The sequence below is a fragment of the Rhinoderma darwinii genome, chromosome 9 (genome assembly GCF_050947455.1).
Source record: "Rhinoderma darwinii isolate aRhiDar2 chromosome 9, aRhiDar2.hap1, whole genome shotgun sequence".
NCBI lineage: Eukaryota > Metazoa > Chordata > Amphibia > Anura > Rhinodermatidae > Rhinoderma > Rhinoderma darwinii.
Window position 1 is genome coordinate 52,725,454 of NC_134695.1, and position 23,141 is coordinate 52,748,594.

Sequence of the window (23,141 nt, forward strand, 5' to 3'; positions counted from 1 at the left end):
TACAAGAGGAAAATTGTAATATCTCTGAGAAAAATGCCTCTTTATCCACTTAAGTGCTTCGGAGTGTCGAAACCCTGGGGGCCCCACCACTTGGTCCCCCATCGATCACTAGAATGGGGGTCGCGAGCCTCCAGTTTCTTCACACTGCACCGAGGAGCTTGAGTGGAGCAGCGTACAAACATGCGTCCTGCCGCTCCATTTAATGTCTATGGGACTGACAACAGCCGAGCGCTGTACTTGGCGGTCTCCATCAGTCATATAGACTTTTAATGGATCAGCAGGGCACCTATTGGTCCGATGCTCAATTCAAAGTTCTCCTCACTGCGGTCGTGCAGTGAAGAGAAATGGGATGCTCGACATCCCCGCTTTGGTGAATAGGTGTGTCTCTGGATAAGTGATAAATGTCAGTCTTGGGACAACCTCGGCTCTATAGACCATGCACCGAAATACAGCACTACATAATAATGGCTCCCGAGCACCGCTTCGGTTTTCAACTTATTAGCGGTCGATCGCGATCAATGGATTGCTGGCTTCTGATTTGGACAAAGTATGACCTGCCCACCATATATATCAATCTATGCTGCTATAAATGTATCTGGTGAGACAATCCCTTCTAAGTACGTTACTATGTTATGTGATGTAACTTATCACGTTGATCTGTATTCACAATCGTTGCAAACTAACACCCCTGTAACATCGCATTTCATTCAAGCTGTGGACCATACAAAGTGGTTGTTGTGTGAAGGCGTCTAAAGTTTTTTGGTCACGACGTGGTCTGTTCACCGCTCTTAGTTGCAGTTTTTTGTTTTTTTTTAAAAAATTTTTAAAACCGGCCTTTGTGATACGTTTTTGTTAAAAATTTAAAGGCGTCGTTTGCAAACATTAAACCCCTCCCACCAAAGCATTCTAATATACTTGAGTCTATTCACATTACATCGTAGCTATACGTTGTAAGTAATTCCTTACATATACCTCTGACGTAGACCAATGCATAAGCAAACCATGCTATAAGTCGCCCAAAGACTCCCATATTTGCAAGAAAAGTATGCCGCGCAGTCTACGTGTTTTTGTTTTCTCTTTTTTTTTTTTTTTGCCTCTATAGAATGGTGTAGTCCCCCCCTGACTAATGCCAAAAGGACACTGACTTGGCATCTGTGGGGTGAATGGCGCCCTATGGAAACATTCCGCTTATTCGCTGGGAATGCTTACGGCAAACGGACTGTCAGAATTCTTCATCCGTCTCCCATCCTGCTGGTATCTGACCATCTCATGAGACTAGGTTTTAGCAACTCTTCATCCAGAATAACTGGCACTATAGATTCAGTTACTTTATAATCCTTGAAATTCTGTCCAGTGACATTACAGTAAGTGTATTGTGAGGCTGTAGGTCTTTATTTATTTTTTAAATATACAGATATATTTTATTTTTTATTTGACCACCATAGCCATATTCTATACAAGCCCTTATCACTGAATTTTATAGTGTATAAAGGAGTTACCCTATCATCCAGTGCTGCAGTGTTGCTGAAATTATCAATGGACCACCAGGGAAATACTAGATGTGTCATGAATTATCATGTTTAGTATTTTTGGGGGCAATGATTGTCCATAGGTCTATACTCTGTTAATTCTTGAAAGTGGTAGATGTGAGAACATTGAATGTATATGGAGGCTACGATATGTGGTATTCACAGTCCCGCTCTGTTTGGAGACACGCTGGATGAAACCGGCGATAGCCAGTAAATTCCATTAGATTTAGTGTTGCCCAAATTTAAAATAAATCCAGATTTCTACATGAGTCATGTTAACTTATAAATATCCTATCCTTTCCTTTTGAAGCAATATTGATCGCCCCAGCATCCCGGCACCATACTCGTGTTTGTAATATGTGGAGCCGAGTATGCTGTAGAGCAGGGGTCTCAAGCACGCGGGCCGCATGCGGCCCCTGGGGCTGTCATCTGCGGCCCGCGGGACACAGAGCTGCTAGTATCGGCTCTGCTCCGAGACTCTGGAATTCCCTGACATCGCTGTCCACATATGAACAGCGATGTCTGGGGCTTCCCCAGAGCCGGAGTCCTGAGCAGAGCGCTGGTGTCGGCTCTGCTCCGGGACTCTGGAATTCCCTGACATCGCTGCTCATATATGGACAGTGTGTCAGGGTTTTGCCCAGAGCGGAGTCCCGGGCAGAGCGCTATTATCGGCTCTGCTCCGGGACTCTGGGAAAGCCTCTGACATTGCTGTCCATACATCGACAATGATGTCAGTGGCTTCCCCAGAGCAGGAGTCCCAGTGATGTCAGGAGCACAGCTGGAGTCCCAGGAACAGCCTACTAGCGCTCTGCCTGGGACTCCAGCTCTGGGCAAGCCCCTGACATCACTGGGGCAGCCTCTACAGAGGGCACTGGGGCAGCCTCTACAGAGGGCACTGGGGCAGCCTCTACAGAGGGCACTGGGGCAGCCTCTACAGAGGGCACTGGGGCAGCCTCTACAGAGGGCACTGGGGCAGCCTCTACAGAGGGCACTGGGGCAGCCTCTACAGAGGGCACTGGGGCAGCCTCTACAGAAAGCTGGATTGTTGAAATAAGCACGTGGAGAAATATCTCAAATTTTAAACCTAGCGGTATTATTATAGTAATGTAATATATTGTTCTAGTAGTTCAAATAACTAATTGATTAACAATTTTGTATTGTATCAAATTTGAAAGTAATGCGGCCCGTCAACTTCCCATTTTTTCTATATGCGGCCCACTTCCCCTGCCGAGTTTGAGACCCCTGCTGTAGAGGATAGTCTGGTAGCTGGCGACTGAATGCCGTGACTGATGGCGATCAGAACAACATTTTGATCCGTTTTTTTTACTTTTTATTTTGTGCTGTATGAACGAAACAGGGACTCTGGCTCAGAATTTGGTATCCAGTGATGACGTGTGCTCTTAAACAAGTCACTTATATTTACCAAATACTTGATCTTTTCAATTCAGTAATTCTTGCCATCAGTGTGCAGGTTTGGGCTCTCAGGGTACTGGTTAACAGGCGACTCCTGACCCACATTCTGTAAGCCGATGTGGCCGAGCATGTGGGCGACTCTCTCCGTTGACTTCTTGAGTTGAACTTGCTCGGCTGTCTCTGTAAGAGTGGTTTCAAGAGGGTGTTTTTTTTTTGTTTTTTTTTAACAAAACTACTCTTGTAAATATGCCCTTACTCCCATTCTCTACATGGAAGCACCCCCTGCTCGTCTTGACTTGCAGAATGGGGTCAGGGTATCCAATATTTCCTGACCTTTAATACCCCCCACCCATGAGACAGTTATGGCATTTACTGAGGGCGGATTGTCATGAATAATGGATGATTGATTGAAAAACATAATTTGTCGTCATTTTTTCAATCCGTTTAGACCAGTTGCAGAGCAGAAAAAGTGAATTTTGCCTTAAGCTCTGTTCACACTGCTATCTGAGGAGCCTCCATCACATCTGACAGCAAGAATAGCGCAGCATTAATAGCTATTCTTGCTGCCAAAATGACCAATACCCCCAATGACAGAATCCGTTGTAAAACACACAAGAAAATGGCAACAGCGCCCTGCGAAAACTAATGCCACCTAAGCCGCCAAATATAAATAAATATGCATTACTACAATACCTCCCTGTTGTAAGTAGATTTAGCAGTAATGCATGTTTATTCATATTTAGAGGCTCAGGTGGCATTAGTGTTCGCAGGGCGCTGTTGCCATTTTCTTGTGTGTTTTACAACGGATTCGGTCATTGGGGTGTATAAATTTGCAGTCATTGACTCCATTGTAAGTCGCTGGGAAGTCCAGGCTCCATTGATATTAGTTGTATGACGGATCAGGCAGAGCGTTGCAGCTTCCGTTCTACACGGATATCACGACGCAGAGGAAGGCAAGCTACGATGGACGACATCTTGCCATAGTTTAAAAAAGAAAAAAACCAAACAAAAAAAAAACCCGCTGCAGTACCCAAGAGACACCATTTTTAGACCTCCATCTAATATTTGGCACTGGTAACAAACCGTTAGAAGCCCCGTTATAGATAACGTAATTTTTGCTGGTAGAGTAGCGCAGCATACAGCACTATTCTGTCTGACAAAATGACACATCTGACCAAAGCTGTTAGTCAATAGGTTCTGTTAATTTCTGTCATGCGCGTCTATCTGGCTCCGCCATTTTTCTGATATTCTGTACCTCTGACGGAACAGAATAAAGTAAAATGTAGCACAGATTTGAATGGACTCTTAACAACCTTTTCTTCACCGCTGGAATAGACCAAATAATACAAGCTTCATATTCCATTGTTCCTGTAGTTCTCGGCTGTCCTTGGCACTCTCATAGCAACTGTAATAACCTGTCCTATTATTCCCTGTAACCCTCTGATCATCACGGCGGCTTTCACGATTGTCAGTCGTTTCTTGGTGGAGGGGGGGGGGGGGTGACCGTGGCTTTTCTGTTCTGCAGATATTTTGCCGACCCGTCATAGCTGGCGCCCCGTGCTGATGGCTTGAGGAATGGCTTATTGTTTTCAGAAGGACATTCATATTTAATGTGACCCAGCTTGTATCCAATTATGGCTGTCACATAAATATGACCGAGGCTTAGAGCTAAAATAATTTTTAAACAGAATATAATGCCTTTCCGTTTGGCGAGTGAGTTTAAGCTTAGGATTATTCCCATTTCCGACATTTACGGCATATACACAGGATATGCTATAAATGTCTCATAGATGAGGGTCCCACTTCTGGGAACTGCACCAATGTGGAGGATGGGAATGCGGGACCATCTCTCCATACGTTCTGTGCCTAGATGCCATGGCCACCTCTCCAGGCAGATCGGCCAGAGGTGGGACCTGCACCTATCAGACTTTTATGGAATACCCTGTGGATGTGCCATAAATGTTTGAGATGGGAATACCCCTTTAACAGCTGGTAGTAGGGGGGGGATACTTGCCACTACCTCATCTGAACTCAAACCCCACTAATTAAGAGTTCAGTGCTAGATGTTAAAATCTTTAGTGTGTGGACGTCTTGAGGTCTGATCTCTGTATTTCTGGCTTATAGGATTTGTGGATGGCTGCTTATTTATGGGATCCCAGAGTGGAAGTTACAGACCACCAAGATTTTTGCTACAATGGGGTTAGGACACCCCAGGATCAGTGTGAAGCTACTAAATAAATGTAGTAAAGTGAGGTACACTTTTAGTAGAACTTGCATGGCGCAGTACAGTTTAGCCAAAGAGTGGGTTTGAATCCACAATAAGACGGAACCAGTTCTGCCGGTTATGCTGTCGTCTTCCTGACTGGTGAGGGTTAAGTGAATAGCGTTATTCTGCGTTACTTTACTTTGTTTATCATTTTGGTCTTTACCTTAAGTGTTCATTGTGAAGTCTAAGGCTATGTTCACACGGGGTCTTTTGCCGAGTTTTTTGACGCGGAAACCGCGTCGCAAAACTCGGCAGAAGCGGCCCGAGAACGCCTCCCATTGATTTCAATGGGAGGCGTCGGCGTCTTTTTCCCGCGAGCAGTAAAACTGCCTCGCGGGAAAAAGAAGCGACATGCCCTATCTTCGGGCGCTTCCGCCTCCGACCTCCCATTGACTTCAATGGGAGGCAGGAGAAAGCGTGTTTTCTGCCCGCGGCGCTCAATGGCCGCGGGCGAAAAACGGCGCGATCATTGCTATTCACACGGAGTATTTTGGGGGAGGAATATCTGCCTCAAAATTCCGTTTGGAGCTTTGAGGCAGATATTCCTCCCCCAAAATACTCCGTGTGAACATAGCCTAAGAGCAGTTCAGCAAATATGAAGAATGGGGGGGGGGGGGTTTCCTCCTCCAACTAGTTTTTTCCGGTGATATCTGTCCTCCAAGCCTCAGAGTTACATGTTGTTGTGTAGCCTGTTTTTCATTTAAGGGAATAGAAAATACACAAACCATATTGATCCTCTTCTGTTTTATATTTCAATCAAATTTATAAGAAATAAATCAATCGCCCTGTGTCCCAGGAGAACAAAGAATTTCCACTTCATCCTCCCCACAAACGTAACTATAAGGCTAACTTTAGGACCACCACTCCACCGCAATAAGCCCCACCTTTTCAGTTCCACCCACGCTGTCTGCCAGCTTAAAATGGAGGGGATCGGGAGAAAGTGAACCCCTGTGCACATCCTGCAGACAGACGAACACTGGAAGTAGATGGATTTCCCCTTTTAAATCTTGGTGCGTGAACAAAAATGATTAATTCTGCCTTGATGGTGACATTCAGGATGTCCGAGCTTCTGTCAATTGTTCTTTATCAAGGACAGGGATGGGAAATCAACTTTTCTATGGAACTTTTCTAAGGTTGTGCTACGATTCATTGCCCATTTCAGGTAAATGATAGGCAGAAGAACGGATCTCCTGAACATCAGTATAAATTCATCCTAATCGATTTACCTATCCAATCGCTTTGATATGACTTTATCAACTCTTTCGATGGAGGGGCTTCTGATTTTATTCCTGGATCCCAGTTATTTGCCCATATGCCGTGTCAAAGCATGGATGTCAGGTGGGGGGGGGGAGATTTACTGCAAATATTAGCTCCCGCTCTGCAGGACTTCACATTACTATGTATCGCCCATTCATTTGCATGGTACAAATGTACATAGGTACAGCTGCCCACAGCTTCCCCAGTGAGAACAATTGATCGCTGGGGGTTTAAGCCACCAGACTCCAAGCAATCCGCTGATCACTGATAGGTCCTTTAGAGAACTGGTTGTCAAGATTGGGTTATTCTGTCCACAAAAACGGATTGCATATAGCTAGGATACGCCACTACATTCTGATCGGTGGAGGTCTGACTCCCGGGACCCACGCCCATCCTGAGATTAAAGGGGCTGTTTATAGTTTTGCGCTTTCTTTACTGGTTTTCTCATAACGGCAGTATTTCTGGCCACCCGATGTGCAGGGCACTTCTGCACCGCTCCATTCAGGTAATCGAGTGGCCGTGATGGTGATGTCATGACATCGGTCTTGGATCTTACCTCGTGTGACCAGCTGTAGAAACTCTGCAGTTGACTTTCTTAGGTGGTGATGCATGAAGAAAAGCTTATACTAGCAACACAAAAGGCAACAGACCTATTCAGACTAAACGGCTTTATCCTGTCAACAGTTCTCCTTACTGTTCTTGATACGCTCAAGAACCCTTTAATCTTATCTCCTTGCAGGGGGGGGTTACGGGAATTCGAAGCTGTTTTGGCAGAAGAAAAGCACAAATTGTTGGGACTAGTTCTGAGAATGCGGAATGCTCGAATGCTTTTGGTTAACAAAAAATGAGCGAAAAAGGAAATAAAAAAAAAACCGTGATTAGAGAACGTCAGATGGAAAGTCACTGGGAAATGCTTTACAGCCCATATAAAGGTTTAATTGCGCGTGCGGATGGTAATTTCTACACCAGCAGACTGTCTTCACTTGTGTAGAAATGTTAGTTGTGATATTCAATGAGCACTGCAGGGTTTTACCAAAGACCTCTTGCTAAAGAACAAATTCTTGAGACCGTGACATACCTGGAGTCTCCATTTTTTCAGCATTGACCTTTATGAAGGTCTAGCAGGTACACTTGTGCATCCAATAAAGCCTTCCCCACCCTTAAAATGCTGCACAGTATTTCAACTTTAGTATGGACATGAGATTTCAAGCAGTCGACAGATGTGACCACCTGGTTTTCTTTTTGGCCGATACCACGACAAATACTTACGACCGTGCACGAACAAAGATCACCAGACGCAACAGAAGAGATACTATAGAATGGGCCTCGATCAGTCAGCCGATCAAACCGTAGGCTGTGTTATGACCAACACTTAATAAATTCAATTTTGACTGGTTGTCTGATGGTATTTGGTTTCTACGTGGACTAGTAATATGGGTTTGTACCGCAGACCTGAGTGGTGGTCCAGGGGCCTTACATGCAGTGTGCATGAGGCCTTGTATAGTAACCAAATCCCTGTAGTTAGTCTTTTCCGAAAGTGTGTGGCGCTGAGAGTCAAGTAAACGGATATTTTAATCTAAAGCTGGATCTATGTCATACTACCACTCTTATCCTAAGGTCTGAAGATTAGGGACACACCTTTTCTTAACTCTGCATTAAAGCACAAATGCTCAACGGGCTTGTCATTTATTATAACGCTCTACCGTTACCTAAATCATTCAGTTACACCCGTAGAATGCCACTAAACAGGTCTGTAAAGCAAAGCCAATAGGGTAGGGCGAGGCCGAAAGTGAAATTAATTTCTTCATATATATCATTGCTTCTTTTTTTTTTATACTGGTTTGCTTATGGCAGTACCTGACATGTAGCAAGGGAGGAACCGCAATCTCTCTCATTTACCACCTTGTAATGCTGAGTGACCGCATCCCGGTTTCTTCTCATCAGAAATCTTTCCTATCCTTATTAACAGAGAGCTGTGGAGATTCAAAATGGCTGACTGAATGCGTCTTAATCTTTTGGTAACTATGTACTAGTTTTTTCTTAAGGCATACCTAAAAAAAAAAAAAAATCAACTTCATTAAAGGTACACCTTTTTATACTGGACTCTATATTTTAGATTTACCTGATCATGTATAAAAATATTTTTGTACAAAATGCGTGGTTTATTTTGTTGTAGCCTTGCTCGCACTTTATTGCAGAGGAGATATCCTCCGGTGACTGACGGTCTTGGTATAGTAGGAACCCCTCATCTGTGTGCAGTGGTCTGTTCCACATCACACACCGCCTGCCCCTGGAACTGACTGAATCATGTGGAACACTCCATTGCACATAGGAGGGTTTCTAATGATACTCAAACAGTTGAAGTCCGTTGCCTTTAACCTATTTTTTATTCTCTGTTTTTTTTTTTTTGCGTGCCTTAGCAGAAACGGGGCGAACCTTCCTCAGGTAACAGTGGTAAAAACCCCTCCAGTATCCTTGTGCAGTGGTCTGTTCTGAAGTTTGAAATTCGTAAGACTTCTTCTCCCATCCGCCACAGACATTGAATGGAGTGACCGCGCGCTAGACCGATTCCTTCAAATTCCTCCACAGCGTGGTCGATTTACGGTATTGATTCCGTCTAAACGACGGAACCCTTGCACAACGGGGACAAACTGAAGCCATTGGCACCGGATCCGTCACCATTGAAATCAATGGTGGTGGAAACGGAAACCTATGGTTTCCCTTTGTGTCTGTCAGGGCTCCGTTCCGTCGGAACGGAAACCCTGTCGCAGATGTGAAAGAAGCCTAACTTGTAGTTGGGTGTTGAATCTTTACACCAGTCGCTGTTTAGTAATCGGTTGTAGGGAAAGCGAAGTGTCCCAATGCATTATTGCTCAATTCTGGCATGTCCACACGTAACGGAATTGCAGACAGAAAATACGCAGCAGAATACAGTAGCAGCAAAGTGGGTGACATCTAGCAAATCTCATCCACACACTGTAACATTTCCAACCAGAAATTCACCTGCGCTGCCTATTTTTCATACTGCAGCGTGTCAATTCCTGCTGTGGGAAGTGGACAGAATTGCTGATGTCACCATCTCCCAACATTGTAACAAAAACGCAGGGAATGGTGCGGTTTTCCGCAGCGGAATGTCTGCTAGTTTTAACGGAAATACTGCAGAAATTTTCTGCCGCAATTCCATTACTTGTGGACAGGCTCTTAAACTTCCATGGTTGTCTCTGACTAAAAGGTTGTCGACTTTCCAAGGACGACCAGCGGCTCTGTGCTCGAATACAGGCTGTAGCTCCGGATCCGATCAAAATAAGTAATGCAATGTATTTACAAGTTTCTCAACTTTTATAATTGTGTTCAGAGTGTGGTGGACACAATGATCGCTAACTCTTAGCAGCCGCTCAGGTATTCAAAGTCTCTCTGATCAGTATTAATAATCTGGTTGGTTGGAATTCTACAATAAGAAAAATAAATTATTGGCTTTATTGTCCTAAGCTTTTACCGGTGTGTTTTTTTTAACTTATTTTTTATTTATTTTACTGCAGTCATTTCAGTTTCTTTACAATTATCAACTAGAATTCAGGGTCCGGTTGGGAGCCGGGTCATTATTCCCCCCCCCCCCCCCCCATCTATTCGGGACAGTTTTGCAGCTTCCTTTAGTATCATATTCTGCTGTATCAGGCCATGTAATAACGGGACTAGTCACCATATTCTACTGCCGGCTATGTGTAGCCGGTTATTGCAAGGTCACCTTATAGATTTATGCAAGCGGTATAGGTGAAAGAGGAAAGCCAGTCCTATAATCACTAACTACAGTGTTACCTGTAACCTTCAATATAGTTTAGCACTACGTTATTGTGTTTGCTGATTCTGTTTCTTGGTCTCCTACTTGTGATAAATCAGGAGAGAATTGCAGTGATTGGGCCTTGTGCACACGACCGCATTGGCTTTACGGTCCACAAAACCACCGGTCTGTTTAGGTCTGTCGGACCACAAAAAAAGCCTTGCGCATCCATGTGTCACCCGGATTCGCGGATCCACAACAATTCACCAGTATTGGTGATCCCGCCAATCCGGACTGCAGAATGGCGTGTGCTGAGTTTTTGCGGTCCGGATTTGTGTCCCTCTCACTGATCTGTGTAAATCACGGTCTAGTGCATGGGACCATAGAGAAGAGCGCAAAAATTCTGATAAAGTGCGTCCACAAAAAAAACGGTCGTGTTCATGAGGTCTTATAGGTCCCTTGAGAAATTGTTTTCCATAGACCCTGAATGACCTATAAATCTGCACTATAGTTATGTCAGCCTATAGGTCGTTATCTGGGGAAAGTGACAATAGGGATGGGGGGGGGGGGACGACTGGAATACCCCTTTAAAGATTTATTCTGGTAGTTTTGACATTGTATTCAAGAACCAGAAGATCAGGATAAACTGCTGTATGTACCTCCCAGTGTCAGTGCAGCAGTGAATGGAATTTGAGGGGGACAACGACACAGAATTGAGGTTTTTTTTCCGTAATTCCCCGCAGAAGCGCTGTCAGCAGAATGTAGGTCCTTTTTTGCCTACGTTGGGCCGGTGTACGTCAGTGTACCATTTTATTATATTTTCTTCATTTTTTTTTTTTTTTTTAGAGAGGCTCTGTCACTAGTTTATTAATGCCATATCTCCTAACTAATCTAATAGTGGCTATGATGCTGATAACTACAGTGATTATTTTTTTTTTTTATCTGTGCAGTTATGAGCATTTTTCTAAATATGCTAATGTGGCTCTAGTAGCCAAATGGGAGGTTACGCTTTCTTTTCACTCCGGGCGGTGTCATGTTTTCTGTGTGACTCTGTCCAATCAGCATACAGCTTCTCCCCCTTCCCTGCTCAGCAACGCACTGTGATCGCATAGTATACAGCTTCCATTCCTGACTGTTTGACAATTGATATCTCTGGTTGTTTTACCGGTAGTACTGTTCCAGGTGGTCCACAGCCGGAGATATGCCTATATGAAGTGACCCTCCTCCAGCCTCAGTCTCTCACACTGTGTGAAGCAGCTTCATGCTGATAGGACAGCGTCAGAGGCTGTGAGGAGGCTCCACCTCAGGAGAATCGCTGCTGTTGACGCCCATTTGTCAAGTATAGGCTAATTTGCCTATTTAGGGGGAAAAAAATCTCAACTTTTTAATATAATAAACTTTTGGGGACACCATTTTCACTATCGGTGTGACAGCGCCTATTAGATTAGCTGGGAGATAGGAAATTACTATACTAGTGACAGCCTCTCTAAGCATTATGGGATAGTGCTGTGCTATTTCATACAGAGGTATCCTGCAAAAAAAAGTATGCTGTGCGATAGAAGTCTCTTAACCTGGAGGCTTTGGTCGACTGATGCCACTGTATACCCATGCACTGCCATCCATCGGAATAAATACTCTAGGCGTATACCACTGACTTGCACAATGGGTCTATTCACACTTTGCAATGTGAATAGACTCTTACAGAGGCACAAACAGTGTTCCTCTGAGCACATTTTAAGGTATAGGCGCCTAGATTTCCCACCATATTTGGGATCAATGCGAATTGGATCACAAAGATGGCTGTGAAATCTCACTAGCTCATAAAGGGAGCAATTATATCAATATATTTTAGAAAATTACTGATTTCTGGAATATGACTAAGGTATCGCTTTCACCCTTTAAAGGGGTTGTCCACTTTTTTATTTTTTCTATTAATTTATTTGTGGAATAGAAAATCATACAGATTTCTAATATACATGTATTTAAAATTCTGCTCACATACCTTTCTAATCAGTGCAGTTGTCGGTCTAAAAATAGAGAAAATGGTATAGCCCACAGAATAGTCCATAAAAAAAGCACCCATAGGATCACTGACTGGACAGTCATGTGACCCACATCACGTGACCCCTGGCATTCAGGTAACACTGTCCAGGTATATAACAGGTGAATAGGAGATTATTGAGGAGCAGAAGTTATAAAGGATTTCTACCTCTAGCGACATCTCGTGTCTGAGAGGAGCAGCTCTTATATACTTCTCACGGTCTCCTTTTTGTATTTTTTTTTTTTTTTCAATTTTTTTTAACTTTAACCCCTTCGCGCTCAGCGACGTAATAATCCGTCGCGCTAACTGTATCGTTAGCGCTCAGCGACGGATTATTACGTCGCGGGGATAACGGCCATTTCGGCCGTCTTCCCGACACATACAGGAGCTGTGACAGCTGCTGTCTTGTTCAGCAGCTGTCACAGCTCCTACAGCGGGGACCGATCGCTGTGTCCCCGCTGATTAACCCCTTAAAAGCCGTGTTCAATAGTGATCACGGCTTTTTAGGGGTTAAGCTACAATCGCCAGCCTGCTACGCGATAGCGGCTGGCGATGGTGGCTATGGCAACCGGACACCAAACAATGGCGTCCGGCTCTGCCATCGACGGAAGCCTAGTGGGTCCTGACGAAGTCAGGACCCACTATGCTTGCTGTCAGTGAGTAGCTGACAGTTCTAATACACTGCACTACACATGTAGTGCAGTGTATTAGAATAGCGATCAGTGCCTCCTGCCCTCAAGTCCCCTAGTGGGACAAAGTAATACAGTAAAAAAAAGTTAAAAAAAGTTGTGTAAAAATAAGAAAATAAAAGTTTTAAAAGTATTAAAAGTAAAAATCCCCCCTTTTCCCTTATCAGTCCTTTATTATTAATAAAAATATATAAACAAACAAATAAACTATACATAATTGGTATTGCCGCGTCCGTAACGGCCTGAGCTACAAAATTATTTCGTTATTTATCCCGCGCGGTCAACGCCGTAAAAGAAAATAATAATAAACCGTATCACAATAACAATTGTTTGGTCACTTCACCTCGCAAAAAATGGAATAAAAAGAGATCAAAAAGTCGCATGTACCGAAAAATGGTACTGATCGAAACTACAGTTCGTTACGCAAAAAATAAGTCCTCGCACGGCTTTATTGATTGAAAAATAAAACCGTTATGGCTCTTAGAATAAGGTAACACAAAAAGTGAATGATTGTTTACAAAACGTATTTTATTGTGGAAACGCCATAAGAAATAAAAAAAAACTATAAACATCTGGTATCGCCGTAATCGTATCGCCCCGCAGAATAAAGTGAATATGTCATTTATAGCGCACGGTGAACGCTGTAAAAAAAATAGAATAAAAAAACAATAGTAGAATTGCTGTTTTTTAGTCACCACGCCACCTAAAAATAGAATAAAAACTGATCAAAAAGCCGCATGCACCCCAAGAAAACTACAATGGATTCCTCAAGGGGTCTAGTTTTCAAAATGGGGTCACTTTTGGTGGTTTTCCACTGTTTTGGCACCACAAGACCTCTTCAAACTGGACATGGTGCCTAATAAAAAGGATGCCTCAAAATCCTCTAGGTGCTCCTTTGCTTCGGAGGCCGGTGCTTCAGTCCATTACCGCACTAGGGCCACATGTGGGATATTTCTCAAAACGGCAGAATCTGGGCAATACGTATTAAGTTGCGTTTCTCTGGTAAAACCTTTTGTGTTATAAAAAAATGGTATAAAGAGGATTTTCTGTCAAAATTTTTTTTTTAATTTCACCTCTACTTTGCTCTAAATTCCTGTGAAACACCTAAAGGGTTCATAAACTTTCTAAATGCTGTTGTGAATACTTTGAGGGGTCTAGTTTCTAAAATGGGGTGTTTGATAGGGGTTTCTAATATATAGGTCCATCAAAGCAACTTCAGAACTGAACTGTAACCTAAAAAAAAATAAAAAATCAGGCAATACTTGGCTTCTTACATCATACTGATAATGAGCCGTGCCCACCCCGAGATGACCCCAGTTTTGAACGTTTGTATAAACGGAGACCCCTATTAGACCGTTTCAGTGCCCAGTTTTCCCAAGCATAAACCCCCAAGAAGTGTATTTCTATTGATGAGTCCTTGGTGGATTTTAAAGGGAGGCTTCAATTCCGCAAGTACCTGCCGGGTAAGAAAGCAAGGTATGGCGTGAAGATGTATGAGCTGTGCGAGAGTGTATCAGGGTATACCTACAGGTTTAGGATATATGAAGGGAAGGACACCAGTGCTCATGCCCCAGAATGCCCCCCCTTACTGGGAGTTAATGCAAAAATTGTGTGGGATTTGGTACACCCACTGCTGGACCAGGGTTACCACCTCTACCTGGATAATTTTTATACAGGCGTCCCACTCTTCAACTGCCTCGCTTCCAGTCCTGTGGCATGCGGCACTGCTAGAAGAAATCTGAGAGGCCTCCCTAAGACTCTGCAGGGCAAACAAGAAGGGGTTAGCGCAGGGCACATTCTAGCAGCAACATATTGTGTGTCAAGTACAAGGACAAGAGAGATGTCACACCAGTACACATGTACCTGTACGAGGTACCAGTACAGAGACCCCTAAACCAGACTGCATCCTGGACTACAATAGGTACATGGGAGGGGTGGACTTGTCAGATCAAGTCCCGAAGCCCTACAGCGCCATGCGGTGTGGTATAAGAAGCTGGCCGGGCACATCATACAGATGGCATTGTACAATGTGTACGTGCTACGTCGATGTACAGGCCAGAGGGGAACTTTCCTGGAATTTCAAGAGGTGATTATCAAGAACCTAATCTTTAGGGACCAGGAACGGGGGGGGGGCACCCAGTACTTCTGGAAGCGAGGCCACACGCATCGTACCAGGGCAACACTTTCCAGGAGAAGTTCCCCAAACTGGCAAGAAGGGAAAAAGTCAAAAGAGGTGCAAAGTCTGCTATAAGAGGGGTATAAGGGAGGACACAATATATCAATGTAACGCGTGTCCCGAAAAACCAGAGCTCTGTATGAAAGAGTGATTTAAAATTTATCATACATCCCTTGTTTTATAATTTACCCCAATTCTACTTACCCTGATGCACAGCTTATCCCCCCTCGTCTTTCCCCTCTGAGCCCTGCTGTGTGCCCAGGCAGCTGATAACAGCCACATGTAGGGTATTGCCATACCTGGGAGAACCCACATTACAGTTTATGGGGTGTATCTCTCCGGTCAAAATGCTCACTACACCTCTAGATGAATGCCTTAAGGGTGTAGTTTTTAAAAAGGGGTCACTTCTTGCGGGTTTCAACTGTACTGGGGCTTCTGCACACATGACTTTGCGCGAGAAAATCCCGAGTAGGCCAAATGGTGGTCCTTTCGTTCTGAGCCCTCCCATGGGCCCAAACCGCAGTTTATCACCACAAATGGGGTATTGCTGCACTCAGGACAAATTGCGCAACAGAATGGGGTATTTTATTTCTTGTGAAAATAAGAAATTTTCAGCCAAAACTACATATTATTGGACAAAATTAATTTTGTTTTAATTCCAAGCCCAATTCAAATAAGTTCTGTGAAAAAACTATGGGGTCAAAATGGTCACAACACCCATAAATTAATTCCTTGAGGGGTGTAGTTTCCAAAATGGGGTCACTTCTGGTGGGTTTCCATTGCTTTGATACCTCTGGGGCTCTGCAAATGCGACATGGCACCCGAAAACCAAACCAGCAAAATCTGTACTCCAAGAAACACATAGCGCTCCTTTCCTTCTGAGCCCTCCCATGGGCCCAAACAGCAGTTTATCATCACAAATGGGGTATTGTCGCACTCAGGAGAAATTGGGCAACAAAATGTAGTATTTTATTTCTTGTGAAAATAAGAATTTTTGAGCTAAAACGACATATTATTGGAAAAAATATTTTTTTTTTTAATTCCCAGCCCAACTCAAATAAGTTCTGTGAAGAAACTATGGAGTCTAAATGGTCACAACACCCATAAATGAATTCCTTGAGGGGTGTAGTTTCCAAAATGGGGTCAGTTCTAGTGGGTTTCCATTGCTTTGATACCTCTGGGGCTCTGCAAATGCGAGATGGCACCCGAAAACAAAACCAGCAAAATCTGCACTCCAAAGAACACACAGCGCTACTTCACTTCTGAGGCCTCCCATGGGCCCAAACTGCAGTTTATCGCCACAAATGGGGTATTGCTGCACTCAGGAGAAATTGGGCAACAAAATGGGGTATTTTGTTCCCTGTGAAAATAAGAAATTTTGATAAAAAATGACATCTTATTGGAAAAAAATTAATTTTTTTCATTTCACAGCCCAATTCAAATAGGTGCTGTGAAAAAACTGTGCGGTCAAAATTGTAACAACAACCATATTTGAATTCCTTGAGGGGTGTAGTTTCCAAAATGGGGTCACTTCTGTGGGTTTCCATTGCTTTGATACCTCTGGGGCTCTGCAAATGCAACATGGCACCCGAAAACCAATCCAGCAAAATCTGGACTCCAACAAACACATAGCGCTCCTTTCATTCTGAGCCCTCCCATGGGCCCAAACGGCAGTTTATCACCACAAATGGGGTATTGCCGCACTAAGGACAAATTGGGCAACAAAATGGGGTATTTTGTTCCCTGTGAAAATAATAAATTTTGATCACAAATGACATCTTATTGGAAAAAATGACATTTTTTTAATTTCACAGCCCAATTCAAATAGGTGCTGTGAAAAAACTGTGCGGTCAAAATGGTAACAACAACCATAAATGAATTCCTTGAGGGGTGTAGTTTCCAAAATGGGGTCACTATTCGGGGATTCCTACTGTTTTGGCACCTCAACACCTCTTCAAACCTGGCATGCTGCCTAAAATATATTCTAATAAAAAAGAGGACTCAAAATGCACTAGGTGCTTCTTTGCTTCTAGGGCTTGTGTTTTAGTCCATGAGCGCAGTAGAGCCACATGTGGGACATTTCTAAAAACTGCAGAATCTGGACAATACATATTTAGTAGTGTTTCTCTGGTAAAACCTTCTGTGTTACAGAAAAAAAATGAATAAAATTGAAATTCAGCAAGAAAAATGAAATTTGCAAATTTCACCTCCATTTTGCTTTAATTCTTGTGAAATGCCTGAAGGGTTAAAAAACTTTCTAAATGCTGTTTTGAATACTTTGAGGGGTCTAGTTTTTAAAATGGGGTGTTTTATCAGGGTTTCTAATACATAGGCCCCTCAAAGCCTCTTCAGAACTGAACAGGTACCTTAAAAAAAAGGATTTTGAAATTTTCTTAAAAATATGAGAAATTGCTGTTTATGTTCTAAGCTTTGTAACGTCCAAGAAAAATAAAAGAATGTTCAAAAAACGATGCCAATCTGAAGTAGACATATGGGAAGTGTGAACTAGTAACTATTTTGGGTGGTATAACCGTCTGTTTTACAAGCAGATGCATTAAAATTCTGAAAAATGCTATTTTTTCAAAATTTTCACTAAATTTTGCAATTTTTCACCAATAAACACTGAATATATCGACCAAATTTTACCACGAATATGAAGCCCAATGTGTCACGAGAAAACAATCTCAGAATCGCTTGGATAGGTTTAAGCATTCCGACGTTATTACCACATAAAGTGAAATATGTCAGATTTGAAAAATGGGCTCTGAGCCTTAAGGCCAAAACTAGGCTGCGTCCTTAAGGGGTTAACAACAACATGACAAGATCACCTAGAGACAGGCAGTTATTTTATAAATCACCTAGAGACAGTGAATAGAGACAGTGAATCGATGGTTATTCCACCATTACTCCTATTTACACAGCCCTTGGAGGTTTCCTCTATGGTGGCTGACGCCATGTTTAGTCCTATTCAGGTAGCCTGTGGATGCATTACACTGGAGTAATCTGTGGGCTGTACCATTCCACTGTGACGGGGGCCTCATGCAGTATAAGAAATGTATGTGAGCAGAATCCCTAATACATGTATATTAGAAAACTATGATTATCCTATTCTAAAAATAAGTTAAAAAAAATTAAAAAGACAACCCCTGTAAAGGTGTTGTCCGCTTTTAGCAAATTTAATGTTTGCTTTATTTATTTTTTGTACAATTAATTTTTAGAAAATTTTCCAATATAGTTTCTGTATTCATTCCACATGGTTTTTAAGATCTCTGCTTGCTGTTTAGTAGGAACATTCATTGTTTACTTCCGGTGAATGTTATTCTGTCCCTGGTCATGTGATGGACACACAGCTGCATGGCTCGTTACAGTATGTGTATCACAGCTGTGTACTTTAACGCGCCGCGCACCCGTGTGTCAATCACGTGACCGTGGACAGAATTTTATCCACTGGAAGCAAATAATTAAGGTTCCTACTGAATAAAAGCAAGCAGAGATCTTGAAACCCGTAAACAAAACAAAGTAGAACGTCTAATTATACAAAAAAATAACAAATTTGCTAAAAGTGAACTACTCCTTTATAAAGGCCTCCTTGGCTGACTGTAACCGAGGTAAGTCCAATGGAAACCGCTTGAAAATTGCTTAATCCAACTTGTATCCCCCCCCCATGTTACGTTTCTGTATCTTGTCACCTCAACTTACTTTTTCTCGCACTGTATTATTTGATCCTATAACGCTGCCATTACTAGGAACAGAGTGTGGGAAATATAACAATCCTAGGTAAGACTTTATAGCGATGCCACATTAGAGACTTGCTACTTTAGATGCCGGAGGCTAAATGAAATTGAATTGCACATTTTAGGTTGATTGAGAGGCATTAGAAGGCTTTAGTTTTTAGCTTTCCTGTGGGATTGTACTTTGACACATAACATAAAGCCGCTCTCACCGTAGAATTATGAAAGGCTAATTTTCTTAATCCTCCTTACTGTGGTGTATGATATGGATTTAGCCGCACTTTCCTGATGCACCGTTTTTATATATTAAGGCAATTAAAAGGGTATTCCCATCATTTAATGTCGTGTGGATCGGATCTGCCATAACCTTTTGATCGATGGGGGGGGGTCTGATCCTGCTGGTCCAGGGAATAAAGAGATGGCGGGGACGTTTCTAGTGCACAGCGGCACTATCCGCCACTTACTGAGGCCGTTAGCTGGAACATGGCTCTCTAAGTGAATGGGCTCTGTTGTAGATCCCTGCACAATGGGTGGCTGAGCGGCACTGAAGGGGCCACGTCACTGATCTAGCACTGCGGACCCTTCATTTCAAGGATCGTCGGCAATCGGACCACCGTGAATGAATAATGGCATGTCCTAGCCGTATACCATCACTTGCTTAAGTGGAAATATCCCTCTTATATCAATGTTTTTATGAATTTTAGGCGGACTGCATATCCTTAGTCTAAACATAGACTCTTTGGCACTGACTGGAGCGCGGCAGCCCGTACGCTCTCATGCTAGACACGGCGGTGCTTCCGCACATGCAGCTGTGCTTGGTAATGACCAATGCAGGAGAAATATAGTATTATAGGCCAACCGTTAAAATAAATGACAATGTAACCCATGGACGGGTCGGGTCAGCCAGAAGCACTCTGGTCGTGGATCTCCACTCTGGGTAATAAAGGGGGGGGGGGTCCCCCATCCGTGACGCAACAAATGATGAACTCTGCATCTGCTCACTGGACTACGTGTGGATATTTGGAACCATAAATGTGGGACCTACGAAGGATTAAGTTAGTGTAAATATCCAATGATAATATTGAGGTGTTTTCATGTTCTTGGATAACTTCCCCTTCCCAAAAATGAATATTTTTACTTTGGGGTCTGAAGAGGAAGGCTGCAACAGAAGCCATGTGTCCTTGTTTAGGGATTTGTTCTGTTTTCTATAAACCGGTTTCATTCTCCCTCCAAGATTGTCCGTTGTATAAACTTCCATTTGGTCTTCTACCCTCCTCCAGGTTTTCTCCTGTTAATGGTCCAGAAAGGAAAGCGGCCGTCCTAGTACAGAAAGCTGACGTATAAACCTGTAGAATAAGTATGGGATAAGGATTGGAGGCTGTAGTATAGTTGTCTGTGGTTAGGACCTTCGGTAAGTGCCCCCTAATAATAAGCTTTTTAGAAACCGCCTAGTTTTGGGAAAAAAAATAATGTTGCAGTTTGTGAAATATCGTTGCCCTACAGATCTATTTACCCCGATCGACCTGTCTGATAAAGGGTTTGTATAGGATTAGAAAACCGTTGCTGCTTTCTTGCAAAAATAGTGCCAGACCGGTCTGAATTCTATTCACTTCAATCTAGCTGAGCTGCAATACCAAACAAAACCCACGGACAGGTGTGGCGCTGTTTCTGGAGGAAATATGCTATTTTATTTTTTTTCTAATCCTAAACAACCCCACTTTAATATGGGAGCCACTGCGGCGATCGTCTGTTTCCCAGGGAAGTTGGTGACTGCTAATCCCGTCCCCTGCAGCGACCACTAAATGAATGGCGGTCCGTGTAATACAAGGAAGGACCCGGTCTACCTGAATAAGTTGGATTTTCTCTGCTTTGGCTCAGAGCGGGGATCTCGATTGGGGTGGTGCAAAGGAGACCCCTTTAATGATCCTTTGCAGGTTTTGTCTTGAACATCATTCTGCTCTTGCATCATTCTTCATAGATTCAAGCATTTGATACCAAGTGATTTTACTTTGCACACGCACATCTCCCCCCCCCCCCCCCCCCCCAGATGAATTAATGGAGTCTTTACATGTAAACTGTATTAAAGTATTTAGACCAATCACTGGCACATTGTAATCACTTTTCTTCTTTCTTTCTTGCTTCTCTTTGTGAAATGTTTATAGGAGAGCTCACACATTAACCGTTCTATTTATCCTGACGTGTTCCTTGGTGTATGTCACATTACTGGAAGAGACGCCACAAGACACCGCCTATAATACAAAAAGGTAAAGTCCGCTAAGCATCAGATTTGTCTGCTGTATAGTCAGTCGCTTTTGACAGTAAGAATAGCGCAGCATGGATTGCTATAAAAAATACCAGATCTTTGACGGACCCCCATTATGTCAATCGGGTGGGTCACAGATGTATCGATGACTATTGTAAGCCATGACGGTAGTTTAAATAGCCCTGGGAGACTTATGTTCTTTTGTGGGGTGGAGTTTTAAAGGGGTATCCCCGTCATAGACCATTGTGACCCGGCTGCGGTATCCAGTCGGAGGTGGCCGTGCATGTGCGCATCACTCTCCATTAGTCTCTATGGAAGTTTTGGGAAGTGCTGGCTGGTGAATTTCTCTGGTTATACAATGAGAACGTGGGGATCATGTACCATTGCATTTTTCTCGCGGTCTAAGAAGGTGCATTGATTACCACTAGGGAGCCTGTGATGGCCGCCATTTAATATTGTTACCTCTGCTCCTCCCGGTCAGACTCTGGAGAGCGGATGACTACTGATCTTGTATTATAATCAGCCACTTTTTAGCTCTGGGTCGCATACCATAATAGTTACTGGTTTCTTTTCCATTCCATTGCAACTCCCGTGGAGTTTGTTACCCATCTCTCCCAGAATCCTGAGTCCTGATCTTGCTCAGTCCCTCACCCCCTCCCTTTATACCACCAGTCAGAGGGGTCTGTTTATTACCAGGCTATGTTAGTTCCTTCCCCTGGTAATGGAATCTGGCAGATTATAGTGTATACATTGCAGCGGTGTTTGAAGGCTCCTAAAGAATGTAAAAGCCTCAAGACTTTCCTCGCACATTGCATTCTAGATATTTTCATTGTTTGACCGGCCCTGTAGCGACCTGCAAACAAAGCTACATGTTAAAAAAGAAAGTAAGTGTTGTGTTCAAGCCAATAGGCTCCGTCAGAGATTATTCTACATTTCTTTTTTTTTTCCATTTTTTTTTTGTACTTGACCTTTACCAGTTTTATTTGCTATTTTCTTGTTGAGTTATTTTTTTTTTGCTTGAAGTGATGAAAAAATGGCAGGTAAACGGCAAGAATATGGCAGGCTACATAGTTCTTCTTACCCATTAACCAGACTGGGAAGGGTGAGGGAATTGGCTACTGTTGGCCTACAAGGGAAGGGATCAATATAAAATAGATCACATTTCTAATCACCAGACAGAAGAGGACAACTTAATGGGTTTATCTGGAAAGTGAATTATTATTTTTTTCTTAAGGGTTGCAAATTAAATTAATAACACACGCGATGTACCCTTCAGGTTATCTGGGTATCTGCTTCGCTGTACATCCCCCGCTTGTCGGCCTCGGTCAACAAGATTTTTGACATCCTGCACTACAAATCAATGTTAAAAAGCATGTGTGTAAAACTTGGCTGCTATAAATAGGTTTCTCATGTGGCTTTTATTTGATCTGGAGATTTCCTGTTTACTCCTTGTGCTCCGGGAACAGGCGGATGTTTGTGGTGTTATCTCCTACCGACCCTTCCTGACCACACTCGCACACACACTCCTCCTGCACGGCTGTTGCAAGTGCCACTCTCTGGTCGCTACAGCTGTCACTCAGAGCAATCCGAAGTCTTTCTAAAGCAGCAGAGGGGCGGCGCTTGCAGCGTACATACAGTGCAGGAGCACTTGCACATCAAGTCCCGCCTCAGTGGCACTTGCGATCGGCGTGCCGAGGTAATTAAATATAAATGTCTTCGTCACGCAACTTGCGCCGAGATAAAAGCCAAGTTTAATATGCCCTCCCCCTACCCTATATCACCCTGTCAGCAGTTTTGAGATCTCAAAACTGCTCAAGGGTACCCTTTTAAGACCTCCATACACACAAGCGTTCGGCCGACAGGTATTGAAAGTGTTTGGCTGTTTTTGCTGTGACTTTTTACTGTACTCTTATGATGGCTTGATTGTGCGTGCCGAAGAACATAAATTCTGTGTAGATGTGACCATTGCTCTCAGGCGTTAATGGTTTTTTTTTCTGT

At 43.2% G+C, this 23,141-nt stretch overlaps 1 protein-coding gene across 2 annotated transcripts in view; it reads left to right on the forward strand.

Annotated features, from left to right (window-relative positions):
- The window catches only part of PTDSS2 (phosphatidylserine synthase 2), a 58,651-nt gene that overhangs the window by 15,823 nt on the left and 19,687 nt on the right, over positions 1–23,141 (forward strand). Inside the window, exon 2 of one of the 2 annotated variants that reach the window (XM_075837706.1) lies at positions 21,043–21,144. In XM_075837706.1, coding sequence (XP_075693821.1) covers positions 21,043–21,144 — 102 coding nt within the window. Of the gene's footprint in view, positions 1–21,042; positions 21,145–22,754; positions 22,840–23,141 lie in introns of those variants that run through there. The other variant, XM_075837707.1, reaches the window with a different exon arrangement.